Genomic DNA, 23,414 nt, shown 5'->3' with positions numbered 1-23,414 from the left:
ATTATATTTTCACTTTTGTTGTTGGTGGTGGTGGTTGTGGGGCTTGAACTCTGGGCCTGAGCATTGTCCCTGAGCTCTTCAGCTCAAGACTAGTGCTCTACCACTTGAGCCACAGCACCAATTCCTGTTTTCTGGTGGCTAATTAATAACAGTCTTATGGACTTTCCTGCCCAGGCTAGCTTTGAACCTCAATCCTCAGATCTCAGCCTCCTGAGAAGCTAGGATTGCAGGTATGCACCACCAACACTCGGCTTATTTATTTTTTATGGCACTAGAATCAAATCCAGGGCCTCACAGATGCTAAGAACATATTCTGCCACTGAGTCAACCCCCCAGCCTATTCTATTTTTATTCTAAAGGCTATCATGGAATGTGTTGTATAAGTTCCAAGTAGTTGAAAATGTGCCCTAATATTCAATTTCTGTGCTGGGGACTTATTAAGATTTTTTTGTGGCTCGATTATATAAATAATATATAGTTAAATGATTTACAGTCATAGGCAATCACTAGGGCATAGTATTTAATCTTCCATTTGCATTTGATTTTGTCACAATTTTTTGTCAATATATTCTTGTCACAAATGTATTTGATTTCTGTTCATTATTTTGTATTTCTGGTAATTTTTGCTTTATGTATCTTTTTTTCTTTATTGTCAAAGTGTAGTACAGAGGGGTTACAGATTCATATGTAAGGCAGTGAGTATATTTCTTGCTCAACTTGTTACCTCCTCCCTCGTTTTTCCCCCACCCCCTTTCCTCATCACTCTCCCCCCATGAGTTGTACAGTTGGTTTACACCAAGTGGTTTTGTAAGTATTGCTTTTGGAATGGTTTATCTTTTTATCCTTTGTCTCTCAAATTTGGTATTCCCTTTCCCTTCCCTAGTTCTAATACACCTATATACAGTATCCAGGGTACTCAGATGAGGTACAGTGATAGTGGGGGGTACAACCACAGGGAGGGAATGCAAGAGAGACAAAACAAAACAAAACAATCAAAGAAACAGACAGGAAAAAAACCACAAAAGGTATGGTTTCACATGGCATGTTGCAAATAATTACAACAGTGATATAGCACTTGTTTCTGTAACGTGGAGTTCATTTCACTTAGCATTATGTATCTTGATGAAATATTTAGAGCATAAGCATTCATTATAGCTCATGATGAGCATGTGGCTAGGATCTCAGAAGCAAGGGCTGTGGAGAAAGGAAGTTCCAGGTGTCATGAGTTCAATGCCAAATAGATGTTCTCTGTCTAGATTTATTTTCCTTAGAACTTTCTTCCTTCTTTCCTTCCTCCCTTGCTCCTTTCTTCCTCTCTTTCTTTCTTTCCTTCCTTTCTTCCTTCCTTCCTTCCTTCTTTCGTTCGTTCATTTGTTCGTTTTCAGTGGATTGTGAATTTTCATCTCTGTGTCTTCTTACATGCTTGGAATAAATGACCCAGTTAGATCTGTGCCATGAACATGGCATTTGGCCATAACTGTCATGAGACAAGACATATAAGTATTCTTTAAGATTCACAGAAGAAGGAAAGGACCCAAGACTATTCAATTTGTATTAAAAAATCATTGACTTGGGAATTTTATTGCTGTTCTTGGCTAAGTAGACCTTTTGACTGCTGCTTTAATGGACAGATGCCCTGGAGGGGTACCATATATTGGTTCATAAAGGCCTGTTGGGTGTAATGCCCTAACATGAGGCATCTCAGACATGCTTTGTTCTATGGCCTTGAGTCTTGCATATTTTTTCCATCAAAAGCAATTTCATGTTTGCTCCAATATGCAGAGGACTTTCTTAGGCAAAAATATCCATTGTGTGACCATTTTCCCCCTGAGGTAAGAATAAAGAATGTTTTACCCCCAGCCTAGCGATATTTCTTATTCACTTGTAGTGCTAGTGAAATTTGGAGATGCCTACAGCAAGGACTAGGCAGGGAGGGGTGAGGAGCTGATGAAATCTCCTGACCACGAGAACACAGCCCAGTTCTCACTGTTGTCCCTGCAGACTTCTCCATGATGACACCCATCAACGACCTCCACACCGCTGACTCCCTGAACCTGGCCAAGGGGGAGAGGCTCATGCGGTGCAAGATTAGCAGTGTCTACCGACTCCTGGACCTCTACGGCTGGGCCCAGCTGAGTGACACCTATGTCACGGTGAGGAGAGCACGTTGAAATAGAATGGGGCACTGTGGGTGGCCCCCACAAAACCATAAAGAGAGAACCCTTGGTCTTTTGCATAACCAGGGCCATGTTGGTGGCGTGTCACCAAAATGCATTAAACTCTTCCAAGATTTCTAGTCACCATAGTCACAAAAATAGACAACTTACGCAGTAGGGATTTCTTTGGATGGGAATGAGGAACTCCTGGCTGCTGTATAGGGCTGTTCTCAAACATTGTGAGATTCCTCTTGAAGCTACGTTTTCTCAGTTCAAATTACAGGCCAGGTCACTTTATGTCTTAATGGTGGGGGCAGGGGGGAGTTCTTTGGGAGAAGATGGGCACAGTCTATTTAGGGTAAGAAGGAATCCAAACACTGTGTCCTCAGAAATGTCCCCTGTTCTTATTTGCTCCTGACAAGGTATGTCTTTCTTCTAGTTGAGAGTCAGCAAGGAGCAGGACCACTTCCTAATCAGCCCTAAGGGCGTTTCCTGCAGTGAAGTCACAGCCTCCAGCCTGGTGAGTACAATTTAATGCATGACTGTCCACTCCCTCTGCTCTGAGAGTGAAGGGCCAAATCAGCTACTATGGTCCTGTCCCTAGTGGAGCAGAGAACACACACGAACATGTGTCTGCACACTGCAGAAAATGTTACAGAGACTGAGGAGGTGCAGGCAGAAAGCACAACAGGATGGGAAAAAGAGAAGAGATGGGCCTAGAGTTCTCTGGGAAGACTTATAGGATTGCTAAGCCTGTCACTGAACCACACAAGTTGGTAATAAGGGGGTGCCATTAAAACAAGAACCAACATAATGTAAAACTTGTCTGCCCCCAGGCCAGAGATTGCTTCTGGGTCTCTCTCAGACTACTCCTCTTAAGTAGGGTGAAACAGATTTGCAGAAAGTGATATCAATATGGAAAAGTTTCTGGTTGAAAAGACTGTCTTGAAGCAGAGCATGCCTTCAAAGTCATGTCCGTTTTATAGAATTCATGCTGAGTTCTTCAGAGGATTTCTTGCACATTATTGTTACTTCTACTTTAGTTCATGTCAATAGCATGTTCCTCCCTCACACCAGGGACCGATGTCTCCTTCCTTTGCTCCCTATCTGATCTGTGGGACTTTCTGGGATGGGTATGGGGGTGATTTATAGAACTGCTCTGGCTGCTAGATTCAGGATGCCATGGGTGCTTCAGCCTTAGGATCAAAGTTATATGGTTTTTAGAAACTATAATCCAGCTTATTCGTGTTCAGAGACAGCTGTAGTAAATAGGTTAACCAGCAGCAGCAGCAGGGAGATTGCACATGGGGAACTGGAATGTGGGGGCCCGTGTTAGGTGATCTGGGTCTCCAAGGAGGTGTGGCCATGTAATGTGTGCTATGAAGATAAAGGGACACTCTAAGATTGGCTATATGGATGTTTTACCAGTTTCTTTGCAAGAGAAGGGTGTTGGTGGTAGTGGTGAGTGTGTGTCTGTGGAGTGAAGCTTTTAGCTTTCTTTGCTAACAAACAGCAATTCCTCTGGTAGTCAGCAGAGGGGAGTGTTGTATCTTTATCCTTGCACAGTGTTAAGCAGTTTTTGTTGCTTAAGCACAATTAAGGAGTGGTCATTTGTCTTATATTACAGTCATAAAGTGACCTTTTCTGATGTTGGTGTTCTTTGAAAATGTTTATATTAAGTAGGGAACACTATGACTAGCCACTATCATTCTCTCCACCTCCCCTCATCCCATCTTGTTCTGTCTTGCGTGTGTGCACATATACATGCATATCCACATAAACTGCTTGGAGTCAAGGCAGATAATACAACTGGTGAATTTTTTTTGTCCTGTAAGACCTGGTTTTTGGATGGCTGATAAATGGGTGTGCAGTGTGCAGTGTACAATTCTCTTTAACTTTTCTTTGGGGGTTAGAAAACTAGGGTTTAAATGCAGGGCACTACACTTGCTACGCTGGAGTTCTATACCTGAGCTATATCTCCAGCCCTGTTCTCTTTTACAGATGATTTAAAACTTTTCTGAAAAAATGAAATGGCTCAGCTTAAACTGGACTTCTTTTGGAGAGGCGTCTGATCTGGAGAGGCTGATATTGAAGATTCCTCATATCTGGCCACAATGGCACATGTATATAATTCTAGAATTTGAGAGGCAGAGGCAGGGGCATCATGAGTTTGAGGCGAGCCTTAAAACCAAATACCCTAAAATGAAAACAAAACAAACAAAATCCCGCTTACTCCTAGCTGCTTTTAGGGAATTCTATAAGTGACTCTTTTTCTAGTTCCTCGCTACTCACAGTAGAACCCACAGCATGGGTGCCTCTTGGGAAGTTTCTGCAAACACAGACTCTCCTGTGGGTCATCTCTGTATTTTGACAGGCTCTCCAGGTCATTCTCATGCACAATAGTCCAAGAGTGGCTGCGTTAGCAACATTCTTTGCTGAACTGTAAGCATCTGTGATCCCTAAAGACTATACATACTCTGAGAGCAGCGCTGGTTATTATCCCTGGCTGTCAAGGCCAACCATTGCTTCTGGAACAAATGTTGGACCCACATTTGTTGGGAAATGAATGAGAGTCCTTTCTTGCCTCAGTTTCTAAACTTCTTTTCTGCCCCATCTTAGATCAAGGTGAACATCCTGGGAGAGGTGGTAGAAAAGGGCAGCAGCTGCTTCCCAGTGGACACCACGGGCTTCTGCCTGCACTCAGCCATCTATGCAGCCAGGCCCGATGTGCGCTGTGTCATCCATCTGCACACACCTGCCACGGCAGCGGTGAGTGGGGCCCCGTCAGATCCACGAGCCCTCCATTACGATCACATCGCGTACATGACAGCACGATCCAGGGCACCCGTTTCTCTCTCCAAGGGAAGGCCTAAGTCATCTGATATACAGCAATCTTATTATTTAAGGCAGTTTTGGAAAGATCTGGACCCAAGGCCAAAGTGAGGAGAGAGTTCCCAGTGTAGAAACCCTCACCCCATTCCCTCCATTTTTACCTACCAAAGTCTTCACATCAGGTAAGGTGTGGGATGTCCACTCCACTGCACGCCCCCCACCCCCTGCATCCTGCTATGCACAGGTGGGCCACGTGCCCAGAGGATGGTGCCTGCAAGTTCCTATCCAACTCAGTCCTGTCAGGCCACAAACTGCCTCTGACCCACACAGCCCAGGCTCTGGGAGGAGATTTCTTTTTCGTTTTTTGTTGTTTTTGGTTGTGAGGCTTGAACTTCTGGGCCTGGGCACTGTCCCTGAGCTCGTCAGCTCAAGGCTAGTGCTCTACCACTTGAGCTACACTGCCACTTCCTGGGAGGGGATTTCTTTTTTTTTTTTTTTCTCAAATTTTTATTATCAAACTGATGTACAGAGAGGTTACAGTATCATACGTTGGGCATTGGATACATTTCTTGTACTGTTTGTTGCCTTGTCCCTCATGCCCCCCTCCCTCCCCCCCTTTCCCTCCTCCCCCCCCCCCCCCGAGGTGTTCAGTTCACTTACACCAAACAGTTTTGCAAGTATTGCTTTTGTAGTTATTTCTCTTTTTTTACCCTGTGTCTCTCAAATTTGGTATTCCCTTTGAATTGGGATTTCTTTTTTTTTTTTTTTTTTTTTTTTTTTTTTGGTCAGTCCTGGGCCTTGGACTCAGGGCCTGAGCACTGTCCCTGGCTTCTTCCCGCTCAAGGCTAGCACTCTGCCACTTGAGCCACAGCGCCACTTCTGGCCGTTTTCTGTATATGTGGTGCTGGGGAATCGAACCTAGGGCCTCGTGTATCCGAGGCAGGCACTCTTGCCACTAGGCTATATCCCCAGCCCGGGAGGGGATTTCTTAACAGAAGATAGCGTATGGGTGGGAGCTATGATCTCTCCACTTTTTCATTGCTTAGGGTTACTAAGAGCTAGAGACATGAGCAGCAAAACTGGGGAATCATAGAAGAAATCACTTAGAAAAAACAGGTTCTCCCCAAATAGTCACTGACCATCTCTCACCTGTGTAAAACACTGTATTATCACTTGAGAGTCAGTAGACAACCAGTTCTAGCCATTGCTCCAATCCTCCTTCCACCTGCCCCAGACCACTCCCCTACAAGGGTCAAGAAGACTTGTCATAAGCCTACTGCTTGCTTAGGGAAGCACAGCAGCCATGAGCACCAGGACCTAGCAGCCTTGAGACCAAGATACTACAAGACATTTGTGTTTAGCATTTCTGTAGAATGCCAGGATGACACATGGGGCCCAATGAGTGAAGGAGGGTCAGGTCCTTTGACACCTCTCCATGCACACTGATGGTGAGAAGTAGGAATCGGGAATATAGCCTGGACTCTGGTGCTCATATTTTCCCATTGCCATAAGATGAGGCCTTTCCTGTTAGTAAGATGACATGGTCATTTGTGCACTGAAACTATGGGTGAAAGTCTCCAAAAGCCCATTCCAGCGGATTTGAATCTTGTTTCCCCCCAGCCTGATACAGACTCTACCACCCTCACCTCTTCCCAGACTCACAAAGGAAGAGCAAAGTGGGGATGGCAGCAGTAGCTCTCTGGAGTGCTTTCTCATCATCAGTTCTTTTTTTTTTTCATTGTTGTTGTTATTTTTTTTAATTTAATTTATTTATTAATTGAACACAAGTTTTTTTTCACAAGGTGTAGTGCAAAAAGGGTACAGTTACATAGTAGGGCAGTGTGTACATTTCTTGTGATATCATACGCCTTGTTTTTCTATCCCTTCTCTAGGTCAGGTAGACATATATACAATATACAATATATCAAGAACATATACAGTAGCCATGTGGCCAGGCCCAAGAAAATTCGCCTAGGGCTTTAAATGTAATGCCGATATTACACAATATGTCGACAGTAGTCTTATATGAACGTACATACATCACTTTTGAGCTATTGTATTCTACTGAGAGGTCAATTTTTGACCTTTTTGTTGAGTAGTTGTTTGGTTTTAGTTACATACTGTTGGGTCGCTCCCCCAATCCTGTGGGAAATACTATTTGACAAGCAGTTTTTGGTTTCACAGACCTGGTCTCTACTGTCTCTCCGTCTCCCTTTCTTAACAGTCATATACCAGGGAGATCATGCCCCTTTGTTTTCTGTGTTCTAGGCTTGTCTTGCTCAACATTATTTGTTCAAGTTCTGACCACTTCCCTGCGAATAACAATATTTCACCATTCCTAATCGCTATGTAGTATTCCATTGTCTCACCATCAGTTCTATCAGCTGCTATATTGGTGTGAAAACAGTGATAGAAAGCCACTACAGACTGCAACACACCAGTCTGTGGGGGAGGAGGCCATGGCCTCTCTCCCATGCCTGCTCCCTTCACCCTGCTGGCTCCAGAACAAAGGTGGCCTATGTTACTTTGAGGGGAAGGCAGCTGTGCTATAGGGTTGGAGCTGCAGACACTAGGCAGCCATTGTTTTTCTACAGGTGTCTGCCATGAAGTGTGGCCTCCTGCCTGTCTCCCACAATGCCCTGCTGGTGGGGGATATGGCTTATTATGACTTCAATGGGGAAATGGAGCAGGAAGCTGATCGCATCAACCTGCAGAAGTGCCTTGGACCCACCTGCAAGGTTTGTTCAGTTCTTCTGGGGAGCTGATCTGGAATGGCCTTGTCAAGAACTGACACCCCCAGTGTGACTGCATTATAGTATTCAGATGCTGCAGATAATTTTAAGAAAAGTAAATGAAATAAAAAGAAAGACCTATGACACTACTGAGGTTTTAACGCACATTTCAAATTTATTTACATGTACTTACTGAAGTAGAGTGGGGGTTCGCTACAATGAAACAGGGTTCCCCCCAAGGGAGGGGATTCCTGGTTCCCCCAAGAGTCCACCACACAGTCTCTGGCTACAAGGTGACAAAAAGACAGTTTTATTGGGGAAGTAAAAAGTGAACAAAAAGTGAACCGACCGGCCTTGGTTGCAGCCGGGACTCGGGAGCCGAAACTGCCGACCACGTGTGCAGGAGCAGGGCCCAGACTCGGGAGCTGGGACCGCCCGCACGTGTGCAGCCCAGACTCGGGAGCTGGGACCACCCCCATGTGGCCTTCCAGCCTGGTTATAAGGCAAACATCACAGACAAACTTGTCACACGCAGGTGACCAATGAAGATACAACACTTACAGAGCATGCTAGGCCACACGCAGGTGGCCAATAGAGTTACAGTCTGTCTCATAATATTCATTTGAACTAACCTATCATTCTAGTTAGAATTGATGCATGGGTTTGGTGGGGATCACATGATGCAGGCGGATATGCCTACCCATAGCTGGTTCCCTTGAAGCTCCCAGGCCTCAGATGGTTAATCTACATAACTTATCATAATAAAGAGGAGGACACAGGTTCCCTTGAAGCTCCCAGGCCTCAGGTAGTCAATCTACATAGTAAAGGGAGCTTCCCTGAATAGGGTGGGGGAGGGCTTAGTGGAGATGGAGTTGGCTTCTGCTCTAATCTGAGCTGGAGTCAACCTGAAGTCCCTCCACAGCTATTAATGGCACTAGGCAGATCTGGCCTCCCCATTACACTTACATAACTGGGATGGTAAAACAAATCCTTTCTTCTCTTAGCAATATACTGTAAACACCTTTGCCTGTCATTGAGTATTTCCTGTCACTAATTTTTTTGTCTTTTCTTTTTTGGTACTGGAGATTGAACCCAGGTCATTGCACTTGCAAGGCAAGCACTTTGCCCCTGAGCTACATCCCAGCCCTTCTGTCACCATTTTAAATAATTAAATTAGACCTCATTTTGTGAATGGCTCTGCCACCACTTCATCTGAAAAATCATCAGTGGTTGGGCCCTGCCTCCTGAATTTTCTTATAATATAAACAAAACTGTGGTACAAACCCTTTCAGCTAAATCTCTGCACATACTTCAGACAATTTCCCTAGGACAGATTTCTGCAGACACACATTTTAGAACTCTTAATTCATGTTGCCCAAATGCATCCATATCTAGTGCAAAGAAGGCCATTTCTCTGTTGTTTCTCTAAACTTGACTGTTACCACATCTATTTATTCATTGCCAACTTGCTAGAGAAAAAAATGGGGGCTTCACCATTGCTTAGCTTAATGCTGTAGCATTACTTTATAACGGGACAGAGCTGGGAGTGCTCAGCACAGCAGAATTTTGAAACGGAGCCTGGGTTGGTGGTTACTTGCTGCCATCTTGGTAAGACACTTATTGTTCAAGTCGCTTGCTGTCTGAGTTCATCTCCCTATCTATAACTGGGCCAAGAAATCTCACCTTTCTTTTCTGACATCCAGAATAGTATTAGCAGTGCTGGGCTGAGGTATCTGCATCTATGACTACAAGAATTTGAGATGAGTATTTGTTGTTTGCTAGTATTTTATTTTTTGTGAGCCAAAGTTGTCTTTTCATTTCTCTGGCATTTGACAGGAAAAATTAGCTGTTTTTAGCAAGTGAGGATGTCGTGTTCAGAACCACAAGGCCCTAGCCCAGGCTCTACAAGGATAAAATCATTGATTTCTGGTCTCCCTGCCTATTCTGCCTGCCTCTTGCTGGTCTAGTTTGGAGTCTACCTCTAATTAGTTGGAGACTTTCAGTTTTTTAGACTTCTAGTTCCTTGCCTGTAAAATCAAGTAGATTGGAAGATTACAAGGACACCAGGACTGAACCCCCCTTCACCCCCTGCAAAAAAGAGAAGCTTACGAGGCCTCTGTCCCAGGGAGGCAATGCCATCACATCTTTCTGCAGAGCTACTTCTCAGAGAACTCATTTCTAAGGTTTGGAACCCCCAAGTCAACCAAGTCACTGAGGCAAAAGATTGTTGTTGGGTTGTTGTTTTCTTGTCCCAGTGCTGGGACTTGAACTCAGGGCCGGAGACTGTCCCTGATCCCTTTTTTGTTTTGTTTTGTTTTGTTTTGTTTTGGCCAGTCCTGGGGCTTGGACTCAGGGCCTGAGCACTGTCCCTGGCTTCTTTCTGCTCAAGGCTAGCACTCTGCCACTTGAGCCACAGGGCCACTTCTGGCCGTTTTCTGTATATGTGGTGCTGGGGAATTGAACCCAGGGCCTCATGTATACAAGGCAAGCACTCTTGCCACTAGGCCATATCCCCAGCCCTCTGATCCCTTTTTTTGATTTTGCTAAAGGCTAGTGCCCCACCACATGCACTACAGTTCTACTTCTGGCTTTGTGATAACTTATTGGAGATAAAGGTCTCATGGACTTTCCTGACCAGGCTGGCTTTCATCCTTTATTGTCAGATCTCAGCCCCTGAATAGCTAGGATTATGTAAGCCACCAATGCTCAGCCAAAAGATTATTGTTTTTCTGTTTTTAGGTTGGACCCTTGTATTGGACATCAAATAGTTTCATTCACTTTAATACCACAAGCCAGTTTTCCAGAGTTCTGAGTTCTCCAAGGCCTAAAAACCCATGCATTGCCCACAGAAATCAAGCTATATAGTCTCAGTTTGAAAATGCCTATTCAGCTAGGTATAATAGTACATGTTTATAATCGAAGCAGGAGCATCAGGAATTCAGGGCCAACCCAAGCAAAGTTAGTACGGCCCTGTTTCAGAAACAGAATAAAAATGAAAACAGACTGGTGACAGGTTGCAAGTGTAAGGACACTTTCCTAGCACACATGAGGCCCTGGGTTCAATCCCCAGTACAGAGAAAACAAAACCAAAAACCCTTTGATGCTTTCGGTATTATTGAGGTATTTGTTTAGGGAGAATAAACAGAACTGAGGGAGGGGCGCTGGGCTTGGGTATGGAATTGATCTAAATAAAATGAAAAATCTCTCAAGAGAAAAGTTTTGAAGGCTTGGGGTTTAATTGGCTATTTTCTCCTTCCCAGATCCTGGTGCTAAGAAACCATGGTGTGGTTGCTCTAGGCGACTCTGTGGAGGAGGCGTTTTATAAGGTCTTCCACCTGCAGGCTGCATGTGAGATACAGGTGAGCCATGTCCTCTGGGAATACGCTGACTTTGGGGTCAACTTCAATAGAGTCTCTGGGTGATGGTGGTGGCCCTACTGGCTGTGAGTCTGAGGTAAAGGAGAGATCCTTTAAGCCTGACCTTGTATTTCTCTGCCTCACTGGAGCCAGTTGATCACCATTGTCTGGGGGGCCCAGAGCCCAGGACAGGGAGGTGCCTGGGCTCACCAGAGAGCTGCCTGGGATCATCCACTAGACAAGGAGAGAAACTGTCATGGGGCACATGAAAGTCCTTACCATGTTCTTGTGTTACCTGGTGTGCCCACTACACCTACCTGTGCCAGTGGAGGCACAAAGGTGTTTGTTTTTTTATTTATTTTGTGTGAGGGAGTGGAGTGGAGTGAGGATAGACGTTTGTAAAGGCAAAGAATATAGTTCAATCTGGGAAGGGAAGTGGGAGCAGGCCAGCTGGAGTATTGACATGGAAGCCTGAACAGCTAGGGCAGCCTCCAGGTGATGTGTGGGGAGCCCATCATGCAGTGCCCTAACTGGTAAGAATGGGGTAGGTGGGAACCATTGGAAATCATAGAGCCTCTAGAGGATGGGCTGGGAATGTGGCTTAGATGTACAGTGCTTGCCTAGCAGGCATGAAGCCCTGGGTTCGATTCCTCAGCACCATATACACAGAAAAAGCTGGACGTGGTGCTGTGGCTTAAGAGGTAGAGTGCTAGCCTTGAGCAAAAAGAAGCCAGAGACAGTGCTCAGGCCCTGAATCCAAGCCCCAGGACTAGCAAAAGAAAAAAGAGAGAAAAAAAAGAAAAACAAAAAAAACCAGAACCTTCTAGAGGAGTTGGTGGAGAAGCAACAGGAAAACAAATGGTATTCTGCAGACAGCAAGGTGGTTGTGAGGCCACGAAGCACCCATTCTTGAGTGTGTGACTTGGTGGAGTCCTTGCTCAATCCCAGAAGACTTGTTAGCAGGTGTACTGGACTCCGTCATCCCCAACCCTGGCTGTGTGTCCTTGGGGAGAGGATTTGTCCTCCGTGAACCCGTTTCTTCTATTGTAGAGATGGTTGCTCTGAGGACGAGGCTCCTCAGATGGAGAAGCAGCGGGGGTGGTATTTTAGGACAAAGGGGGAGGCTGCTTGCTCCAGGATGAATCAGCTCTTTGCAGGGCCCTCTTGGTGCCCCATCTGCCCTGTTCTGGCTGGCTTGGCAGAGCAGCACTCTATGGAGAGCCTTTCTCTCTGAGTCACCAATGAGATGAGAGTTGTGAAGCCAGGCATGCCAAGGCGTTATAGGAAACGGTGTGAGCCTCCTCTTTCCCAAACGTCAGCAGTTAACTGGAGACCAGGGGGAGAGGGCACAGGACCCAGGTGCTGCCTCTCTGATACAGTGCTCTGCCCTCCCAAACAAGGACACTGACCCGAGCTCTGATTGCTGAGTGGCAGCAGAACCTGTTGGAGCTCCTGCAATGAGAAAAGGCACTTGCCCTCTCCATACCTAGATATTTTTTTTTTTTGTCTTTTGGAGGTACTGGGGTTTGAACTTAGGGCCTCACACTTACTAAGCAGGTGCACTACCCCTGAGCCATACCTCCACCCTGTTTTTCAGTGGCTCTTTTTAAGATTTTGTCTTTCTTTCAACCCAGACACATGCCAGGACTATAAATTGCCTGTTTTAGCTTTCTGTCATTGCTGGGGTGACAAGTACATACCACCAAGTGGAGTCTCACAGACTTTTCTGCTGGGACTGGCCAAGAGCTATGATCTTCCTAACTTCAGCCTCCCAAATAGCTTAGGATGGCAGTCACAAACCACTGCCCTTTGATCAAAGGGCAGAGCTGTCAGCCACTGACTCTGTCAGCCCTTCAGGCTGCTGCCACTTCCTGTTCAGGACTGGTTTAATGTGACTTTGTTAAGGTACTTTAGACAATGTAGGCAACCAGCTCCTAGAAACGTTCCAATGCCTTTTGACCAGCCAGTGGGGTAGAGAGGCTCCTAGAGAGATGAGAGATTCTAGAAGATGTGTAAAATTAGAGCTGGTTGGCTGGACCATGGAAAAGCATTGGTAGCTCCATCTGCAGGTGCTGTTGGAATTGCACCTGGTCCTTTTGGGCAGTGTAGCCGTCCCTAAAGCTGAGCTTCAATCGTGAGTCCAGTCTTCTCTGCCAATGACCTTGGCTAACAAGCAGACGTGACTATGATCATGTTTATGGTTCCAGGCCAAGTTCTTCTCTTGGGTACAGTGTTCTCTTTGCTCCCCATCAGTTTGGGGCTCTAGGAAACTGCACCATCCCTACATGGTAGAGGCAGCCTCCTGCTCTGCTGACAGGCAGATGGGACAAAGTGCAGGCAGTTCTATATCTGCTACCCATCACCATGGGAACTGGAAGAGGAAGGGGGAATTGGAAGGAGGAAGCTCTTGCAAGGTTATAGGTTGTTTTCTTCCCTTTCTCCTTCTCCATAAGTGACCAGTCCCAGGGTAGGTGGCAGCTCAGAACTCCCATACCAGCCACATTCATGTAGCACTCCATAGATACCAGGACTATTCTAATGCTTCACAACCATGACATTAAAGACTCCTCACAATGTAGGTACTGCTGTTTAAATGTAATGTTTTATTCCTAAGGTTTAACATGTATACTTTCTAGTTCTCCTCTGTGGTGTTTATTGTCCAGTTGCATGCAAGAGCATATTGAAGGCGGGGTCCCGTATGCTCTCTTCTTCTTGCGGCAGGTGTCGGCTCTGTCCAGCGCGGGAGGAGTGGAGAACCTCATCCTCCTGGAGCAGGAGAAGCACAGGCCCCACGAGGTGGGCTCTGTGCAGTGGGCTGGGAGCACCTTCGGGCCCATGCAGAAGAGCCGGCTGGGTGAGCATGAGTTTGAGGCCCTCATGAGGATGCTGGATAACTTGGTGAGTCCTCCAAGGCCAGTCATGGAAATTTAGCCTTCAGAACCTGGCATTATAAGGCACTGGAGGTGAGGAGAGGGTCACAGACACTGCCAGTGTCACAACAAGGTTGTTGAAGGCCCCATAAATGGGCATTTTGAGAATTTGTAGTTGTTCTAACAGTAATTGAGTTTTCTTAAATGATAGCCTTGGCCATCCCTTACTAAGGGCTGTGGCTGTCTTCCTGCCCGCTGAGTGCTGTACAAAAAGCAGTAATCCAATAAATGTCAAAACACCTCTTACATTGTGAGCCTCTCTCAGATTGAAGCCTAGTCTGTGCCTCTTATGTTATTGGCCCCACCTTTCTTTCTGAAATATCATGATTTCAATGCAGGAGGCACATAAAGACACCAGTTTCCATATTCCTGGGCAGCAGCTTTGTGATAATATCCTATTGCAGCAAGTGAATGAATGAATGAGTCACATAAAGAAACTGCTGTCATAAGTGGTCTCATTCATTTAGATATTTTTCCTCCCTCCAGAGGCTAATAATTTAGTAATGACATAGGATATAATCAGGAGACAATTAAAGAACAAATGGCAAGCATATATAATGAAGAGTTAGTGGTAAAGAAAAGAAACCTCTATCATTCCTTAGGTAGTTCAGAAAGTGAAGATGAATCTATCTTCATAACATTTCTGTTGGGTTCTCTCTCCTCCATCATTGCTACTGCCCTGAGGTCATTGCAATAATTAATCCTATTTATGCCAAGGATTGGAGTAATCAATACGTTTCCCCTGCTTTCTTTCTTCTAAGACATCTTTATATTTTTACCAGGCTGACCACGAGGACCACATTATAGGGACAAAAGATGCAATCCACAGTGAAACTGAAGCTCCTGTTACCATCTGTGTGCTTGGAAATCTATGCCTAAAGCACCAAGACTAGATAGTTTCATACAGGAATCCCTTTAAACCTTTACGCTATTGACAGTGTTTCAGAGAAGAGTGGAAAATTACTACACCATAGCAATGATGGCAAAGACGAACTGAAAACTAGAAAGCGACATCTATATAATATTAGAATCATGATATACACAATAACCAAATAAGGCCTCTTCCCTAGAATGCAAGAGTAGCTTAATATTCGAAATCCTTTAAATACAATTCCTTATTTTGGAGAGTCAAAGGTAAAAAAAATTCTTATTTTTGTTTTCTGGTCCTGGGGCTTGAACTCAGGCTGCCCCTGAGTTTTCTTGCTTAGGCTAGTACTCTACAACTTTAGCCACAGCTCCACATCCAGCTTTTTAATGATTGGTTGGAGGTAAGAGTCTTACAGACTTTCCTGATCCTCAGATTTCAGTGTCTTGAGTAGCTGGAATTACAGATCTAAGCCATGAATGCCTAGCTCCTATCATTTTAATAAACATCAAAAGGTAATTTGATCTGGATAACATTGGCTCTTGGCTGTAGTCCTAGCTGCACTAGTAGGTCTGGAGGATTGAAGATCAAAGTCAACCTAGGCAGAAAGTCTTTGAAAGGACTGGTGCTGTGGTTCAAGTGGTAGAGCACTAGCCTTGAGCTGAAGAGCTCAGGGACAGTGCCCAGGCCCAGAGTTCAAGCCCTATGGCTTGACAAAAAAAAAAGTATTTGAGACTCTATCCCCAACATAATTAGAAAAACACAGGGCTAGATATGTGGTTCAAGCGATAGAATACCAGCCAAGTGAGCCTAGTAAGTGTGAGGCCCTGAATCCAAACCAGGTAGTGGCAAAATTTTTTTAGATATTTGATAAAAAAATTTCACATCAATTTGTAAAAACAGTAGTCACTGACTAAAAGAGGAGAATACTTATTTAGCATGATTAAAATGATTTCCCTAAAACAAGAGCCAGTAGAAGTATGGGATTGCTATAAATATTTCCAGTAAACTTTAAAGCAAAACAATGATTCTTGCTCTTAGCATTATTCTTTGATATTCTGGGATAATATTGAAACTGAACCCCAGGCAGTGTGATAAAAGAATAACAAGTGTAAAGGAAATAAGGTTGCTAATCTTTATAAATACTATAGTTACAGGCCTATGAAGTCCAAAAAAATCAACTGAAAAAAATATTAGAAACAATGAAGGGATCTTAAAGCAATTTTAATGAAAATATGTACAAAAATAAACATCTTAATATCAACTGTTGTGAAAAGATAACAAGGTCTAGGGGCATAGTTCAGCTGCCGAGTGCCTGCCTAGCATGCATGATGTATGAAGCCCTGGATCTGAACCCCAGCTTTGCAAAATAAAAGCAATTCAGAGAAAATAATCTTAGATGTAAATGCAGCAAAGTTACAAACATTAAGCAAATCTCATTTTAAGGAAACCTTAAACTTTTGATTGAAATCAGAGAAAACTTGCAATCAATGAAGAACTATGATTTGTTTTTGGTCAGAAGATTCAAGAAAGTTATAGAGGTAATAGGCCCCAAACCAATATATAATCTCAACGTAATTATCTGAAGAAAAAAGAGAGAGAGAAGGTACAAGGACTTAATGCATTTCTAAAATAATGACCCAAAACACCCCCAAAATATACTTCTAACATGAAATTCAGAATGGCTAGGAAAATGCTGCAAACAAAATCATTTGGGAAAGCTGAGCACTGGTGACTCACACCTGTAATCCTGGCTACTCAGGAGGCTGAGATCTGAGGATCATAGTTCAAAGGCAGCCTGGGCAGAAAAGTCCCTGTGAGACTCTTATCTCCAATTAACCACTCAAAAACCAGAAGTACAGCTGTGGTTCCAAGTGGTAGAGTGCTAGCCTTGAGCAAAAGAACTCAGGGACAGTGCTCAGGCACTAAGTTCAAGCCCCACAACCAACACAAACACACATACACATAAAATCACTAGGGTTTAATTCCACTCCATGGTAAAATGTGACAAGACTTCACTAACTAAACAGTAGGACACCATCAAAATGTACAGCCAACCCATTCAACAGTTGAGGCGATCCACAAATAGACCCAGGCTATGTAAGAATTTGTACAAGGTAAGCACATATTTTTTTTTTTTTTTTTTTTTTTTGCCAGTCCTGGGCCTTGGACTCAGGGCCTGAGCACTGTCCCTGGCTTCTTCCAGCTCAAGGCTAGCACTCTGCCACTTGAGCCACAGCGCCGCTTCTGGCCGTTTTCTGTATATGTGGTGCTGGGGAATCGAACCTAGGGCCTCATGTATCCGAGGCAGGCACTCTTGCTACTAGGCTATATCCCCAGCCCTGTACAAGGTAAGCACATATTTTATAAACAAGTGAGGAAAAGATAGACTGCTAGCCATTCCAAAAGAAAGCAAGGCAAAATTTGCTGCCTCTTTCCTCTAAAAAATTAAAATATAAAAAGCAAACTCACAGAGTTACTGAAAAGCATAGATTTATATTTACGGTGTTTCTATGTTGGGAAGACCTTGTCAAGGAAGGTAAATTTTTTTAAAAAGGATGACAATGTAATGATAAGTATTGATAGATATCATTACATTAAAGAATTCAAAACTTGAATTTCTGTAATCTACTCCCCCACCATAAATAAAGTTAAAAGATATGTAGTACAGAAAAATATTTGCAGCACCCGTTGGCAGCTAAAGATTAATAATCTTAATATGAAAAAGGTGCTATTGGTGTGAAAAAGAAAACCATATCAATAGAAATGTGGTCCGAGAACATACAATCATTTGCCAAGAAAGAGAACCAAGTGAACACTGCATATAATTTAAAGTATCCAGTTTTACAGATAATTAAGTACACACACACACACACACACACACACACACACACACATTTATATAGTGCTGACAGAAGATTTTTAGTGGTTGGATTTGGAGATGAGCTTTTGCCAAACATTTATTTTTACCCAAATATTTTTCTATATAGCTTAATTGTTCTACATGGCCTTATATTTACTTTATAATCAGATAAATACATTAATGCCATTTTAATTTTAAAAAATAAAAGAAGAAAACAGAGTTAAATGTTGCTCTAACTGGTTCCCAAATTCCCGTTTGTTCTCGCTGAACAGCCTTCGGTGCTGCCTTCATGGATGTGATTCTGCGCTGGGTCTTAAGTCAGGTTCAGGGTTCCTAGATGGAAATAGCTGAGGGGGGTTAGAGTCAAGGGAGGGAGAGGTAACTGGATCAACTGTTGAGTTGAACAATTCTCAGGCCATGTCATTGTGCAATGAAATGGGCAACTCTAAAGTGGGGACTCAGGCAGCAGCATTTTTCTAGTTCCCCTGATATGTGCTAGAACAGATCATGCCTGTGTGCAGGAAGGAGCTTTGTCTATGTTCATAAGGTCCTAGGGACTTTCAGTCCTGACCAGATGGCTTGAGTTGGAGACCAGGAGGAAATAGATCTGAAATCTGCTAGAAGAGTGGGAAGACATTAGTTATCTCATGGAGATTTGGGTTTAAACTGAGTCCTTTAACTGGAAAGACACAACATATGAATGTGTGTGAACACATGCATGTACAGACACTTTTTTCCTCCCCGCTAAGTGCTTCTATTTTTTTCCTTGTCAGGGCTATAGAACAGGCTACACATACCGCCATCCCTTTGTCCAAGAGAAAACCAAACACAAAAGTGAAGTGGAAATCCCAGCCACAGTCACAGCCTTCGTATTTGAAGAGGATGGTGCCCCAGTCCCTGCTCTGCGTCAACATGCCCAGAAGCAGCAGAAGGAGAAGACTCGTTGGCTCAACACACCCAACACCTACCTGCGGGTCAATGTGGCTGATGAGGTCCAGAGGAACATGGGCAGTCCCCGGCCCAAGACAACAGTAAGAGGGAGCCCAGGACAGTCCGGGGGCGGCGAGGGGGGGAACGGATAGGGTACGTGTGCGGGCGGGGGGGGGGGGGTTGAAGGAGACTGGCTCTACTTGAGAGGATAAACAGATTTATAAAGGAAGCAGAGAAAATCTCCCCTTGCCTAAGATTGTACAGTTTCCTCTTATGACTTCCTGGTGGGCCTCTGGGAGCAGCAGCTCAGCTCTGCTGAACTTCTGACCACCTGTTTTTGTTCTTCTGCACCAAGTTTGAGGGTCTACAAGGTGGAACCCCTCAGGGGAAGCCAGACAGCACAAGACCTGAGACAGTCATTTCTTTGCTTCTTGCTCTTTCATCTGGAGGCAGGCTTCTGGGAAATTCCTGGGATGGGCATCTGACATTTAGGCTACAAGCCTACTCAAACTCAAGGAGTAGGCACTTGCCATTTATATAGAGTTATCTTCTTGTTATTCCGCTCACATACAGACTCTCAATTAGATATTTCACTAACACAAAAGTAGCTGGCAGCAAAACAGATTGGTTGTTCATGAAACAATATAAAGCCCTTTGAAACTCAAATCTATCTACCTGGATTCATCCTGAAGCCCAAATGGCTTCCTGTCTAAACTGATCCCTTGCTCTCCCATCTTCTCTGTGAGGGCCTTGTTTGTCAGCTGGGTCTGTCCCCCATATCTGTTCTGGGAGACTGTTCTCAAAGGGTGCCAAAGAGGAGAGAAGACCTTCCATGTAGGCTGGTGGGCCCAGATCTCAAAGGGGAGGCCAGGGGTCATTTTCCTTTCTTCACCTACCTGGTTTGCCTTGCGCAGTGGATGAAAGCTGATGAGGTAGAGAAATCCAGCAGTGGCATGCCAATACGGATTGAAAACCCAAACCAATTTGTGCCTCTCTACACTGACCCTCAAGAAGTGCTGGACATGAGGAACAAGGTAAGTTGGTGGCTACTGTGTCACCCTCTTTGTCAGAAAGGGGATTGTAGTCCTTCAAATGTAAGCTAAGCTCCAGGAGAGGCTGACTCACCAATACCCCCACAGATCACAGGAGCATGAAATGACAGTGTTCCAGACACTGTACTGAGAGCTAGACTTACACAGTCCTGGACTGCCCTTTACACTTGCTTTATACATACACCTGCAAGACCTAGACACTAAACAAGTTCTTGTGAATTCTATGCTCTTTTCCTTTGGCTTACTTTCAAGATTTTGAGATCCTTTGTAATTATTTCTGGATCTTTGCCTGAAAGTTCGTTCCCTTATACTTTTAATGAAGTGAGTTGTTGCAGACCACCTTCAACAGGTCAGCCTGGGAAAAATGTTTCCAAGACTCCTTTTCAATGAATAGTTGGGTATGGTTGCACACACCTGTCACCCTAGCTATATGGGAGGTTGAAATTGGGAGGATGGTAGTTCCAGGCCAGCCTGAATAGGGGAGTTTGTGAGACTTCATCTCAATGGACAAAGCTGGGTACGCTGGTACACACCTGACATTCCAGCTACTATGGAAATCATTAAATAGTAGGATTGCAGTCTAGGCATGCACCTGAGCAGAGAGAGACAGACAGACAGACAGACAGACAGACAGACCCTGTGTCAAAATAACCAAAAAGGGTTGGAGGCATGGCTCTACAGTAGGGCACCTGCTTAGCAAGCTCAAAACCCTGATTTTACACTGAAAAAAAATCTTCAAGGACTTCCTAGGAGTATTCACCTCTTACAAACACTTGTCAAAGTTAATCGTGTCTGGTGTTTTGCATGAACTAGGAATCACTCCAGAAGATAGTAGAGAGCCATCTCGTGGGGTAGGTAGGTTGTGTCAAAATAGAAGAGACAGGCTCCTGCACCACTCGAGGGCCTTTCAAGACCCCAGCCTTGGGATACACTGTACCCCAACATGCTCTCTCACACTCTGATGCTGAACCTTCTCTCTCCCCTTTCCACACAGATTCGAGAGCAAAACCGACAAGACGTGAAGTCGGCAGGGCCACAGTCCCAGCTCCTGGCAAGCGTCATTGCTGAGAAGAGCCGAAGCCCGGTACAGCAGAGTCCGCCCCTGGCTGGAGGGGAAGCATATTTGCCTTCTGGGTCTTCCATGCCTGGAACTGGGCAGCAGGACCCCTGAGTCCTTATGCCCACTTTCCTCTGTGGTCTTGAGCACTGGGGCTCCTACTACGAAATAGAGGTCCACCCCCAGAGGCTGCAAGGTCCTGGGAGGACAATGGCTAATTGCCCTTATGGGCATGGGGTGGGGAACAGAGCCCAGCTGCCCACAGGAGTGCCGCTGGCCGGCTGCATACGCCATACCTCCTGCTGTGGAAGTCCACATGGCCCTTGTTAGTGCCCCACGGAGGCTGGAGGCTCCCAGGTGCCCGGGGCCTGCCCAGCTCTCAGAGTTTCAACCTCTCTGCATAGATATGGTATCATCCAACCACAGCTCTGAGAAGATGCTCCCAACCCCCTGAGAGGGACACCCAGCTGCCTGCTCAGGCCTGCTTCATGTTGTTGCTTCTGTGCTTGAGCTAGACTGTTGTCTCACTTTGTACTTAACAGCCGGTATAAAATTCAAAATCCCTGCTACTCTTGGCAAGGTAGCAATGGACATGATGTTTTCCTTAGCAGTGAAATTTAGAAACTGCAGGCAATGTTCCTTTCTGCAGAGCAAATGGAGATGAGGAGACAGTTTAGATCAAGCTGCAGTGCCACTGTTAAGAGAATGTGAGCACTAGGTCTTCACACACATGCCATCCACCCCACTCAGGGTGAACATGCCATAGGATCAAGCCTAAAATTGCCCATGATTCTAAGGGAGGTGAACAGTCACTATGGTGAACAAGATGGTTTAAAACCTGTCTCTGCCACTTACAACAAGAGCTTTCCTCAGAGTCTCTCTCCTTGGGATCTTGGATCTTCCATTGACCACATAACTCTTTGCAACAGGCCTGTTGCTGCCTCCCCTTTGCAAGGGGCATGGGCTACTCTAAGCTCACCTCACCTTGGCTTGGCTTGGCTTCCTCTCAGCTTCAAAGCACTGCATTCTTAAAGACCAAGATGAGGATGCTAAATTAGGAAAAAAAAGGCTTTAGAGTCTGAATTTTAGTCATTACCTTGAGCTACAGGGGCCAGAGGATTCCCACAGATTACACAGCATCCAACTGGTCATCCTCCCAGTAACAGAGGCCCACAGAGCTGGTGAAACGTGGTTTTGCCAATATCCCTGCAGGGACCTGCTGAACAGGCAGGTTGAAGATCTGAGACTCAGGACATTGGCCCCCCTTGTCATTTATAACTGCAAAACAGGACTGATCGCTGGACTGAGAATGCTGAATCTGCTGTGTTGCATTTAATGCTGTGTGTTGTGGCTTGCACTTCTGTGGAAGAGGGGAAGGGAGGGGAGGGGGTAGGAATTGCGGGCATGAAGCTTGCTTGAGCTAATGCTATGCTTGCTGGACTTTGGCTGACTGATATTGGGCCACTGATTGTATTGCATAGTGATGGCTTGGAAGTACCCATAGAAAGGGATTGTAATAAAGGTGTGTCATCCTTCTGCTTGGGAGCATCCTTTGATTTTATTTCATGGGGTTCAGGGTGATCCCCTGCATTCATCCAGGCAGTTGCAAAATCTGGGTCTGAGGATAAGGTAGCAATGGGGAGGAATAAACAAGCCTTACCCCAAGGCCCTGAGCTGTTTCCAAGGAGCTGCATGTCACGCTATTCCTAGCAAGACTGCTGGCAGCCACCTGAGTCTGAAAGGAAGTATGGGCCCGGGCCTCCACCACAGCGTTCAGAGAGCAACACACACTCTGTGGTTAACTTTCAGTCTACAGAGAGCCAGCTGATGTCCAAGGGTGATGCAGATACCAAAGATGATTCGGAGGAGACTGTGCCCAACCCCTTCAGCCAACTCACTGACCAGGAGCTGGAGGAGTACAAGAAAGAGGTGGAGAGGAAGAAACTAGAACTGGAAGGTAAATAACAATGGGGAACCCTGGCTTCAGAACCTCCCAGGCTTCAGGGGAGGCTCAGACAAGCTATCACCAAAAATATCCTATTAGCCACAATAATACCCCTTTATTGCTCTGTACCTAACAGTTATACAGTGCCTTTGTGACCTCATTTGACTCTCTTGCCTGGGAATAAAGGAGTTGTTATTTAAATGCAAAGTACTTAGTATAGTGCCTATAATTATGGTTTAGGTGAGGTTGGTAAACACCAGGTAAATGGTAGGTGTAATAAGATTGATATAGTCATCGTAATTATTATTAATGACTTATGATGTCTGGTGTAAACCATTTGGCCTAGAAGTCAGTTGACACCTTTGTGTCTTCTCTCAGCCCTCCTTTATTTCAAAGTCTTCAGTCAGTCTTGTTTCCATGTTGACTCCCAGATATGTTTATTAGGCCCTGATTTATGTTTTGTACCTTTTTGGCACTGCTCCCTTCTTGACTAGCCTGTTCCAAAGTCATTAACACTGCAGGCTCCACTCTAAGTCCCCCTCCTGTTAGGAAGGCCTCCCCAATACACCCAATTTGAGATGTCTCTTCTTGCTTCAAGTACACCTAGGGTATGAGATATAAAATCCACCTTTCAGCTGTGTCCCCTGTGTCCCATCATTCTCCCGGGGTAGAGTGCTCCTCTACTACCGGTCTTCC

General features: G+C 44.9%; 1 protein-coding gene across 2 annotated transcripts in view; it reads left to right on the top strand.

Moving 5' to 3' along the window:
• Window positions 1–23,414, top strand: part of Add2 (adducin 2) — a 49,305-nt gene that overhangs the window by 15,858 nt on the left and 10,033 nt on the right. Inside the window, exons 5-14 of one of the 2 annotated variants that reach the window (XM_048352693.1) lie at window positions 2,002–2,153; window positions 2,596–2,676; window positions 4,776–4,925; window positions 7,583–7,726; window positions 10,981–11,079; window positions 13,798–13,974; window positions 18,508–18,765; window positions 19,579–19,698; window positions 20,711–20,800; window positions 22,583–22,730. In XM_048352693.1, the coding sequence (XP_048208650.1) occupies window positions 2,002–2,153; window positions 2,596–2,676; window positions 4,776–4,925; window positions 7,583–7,726; window positions 10,981–11,079; window positions 13,798–13,974; window positions 18,508–18,765; window positions 19,579–19,698; window positions 20,711–20,800; window positions 22,583–22,730 (1,419 nt within the window). Of the gene's footprint in view, window positions 1–2,001; window positions 2,154–2,595; window positions 2,677–4,775; window positions 4,926–7,582; window positions 7,727–10,980; window positions 11,080–13,797; window positions 13,975–18,507; window positions 18,766–19,578; window positions 19,699–20,710; window positions 21,274–22,582; window positions 22,731–23,414 lie in introns of those variants that run through there. The other variant, XM_048352694.1, reaches the window with a different exon arrangement.

The sequence above is a fragment of the Perognathus longimembris genome, chromosome 8 (assembly GCF_023159225.1).
Source record: "Perognathus longimembris pacificus isolate PPM17 chromosome 8, ASM2315922v1, whole genome shotgun sequence".
Lineage (NCBI taxonomy): Eukaryota > Metazoa > Chordata > Mammalia > Rodentia > Heteromyidae > Perognathus > Perognathus longimembris.
This window is presented reverse-complemented; position numbering and strand designations above follow the sequence as displayed.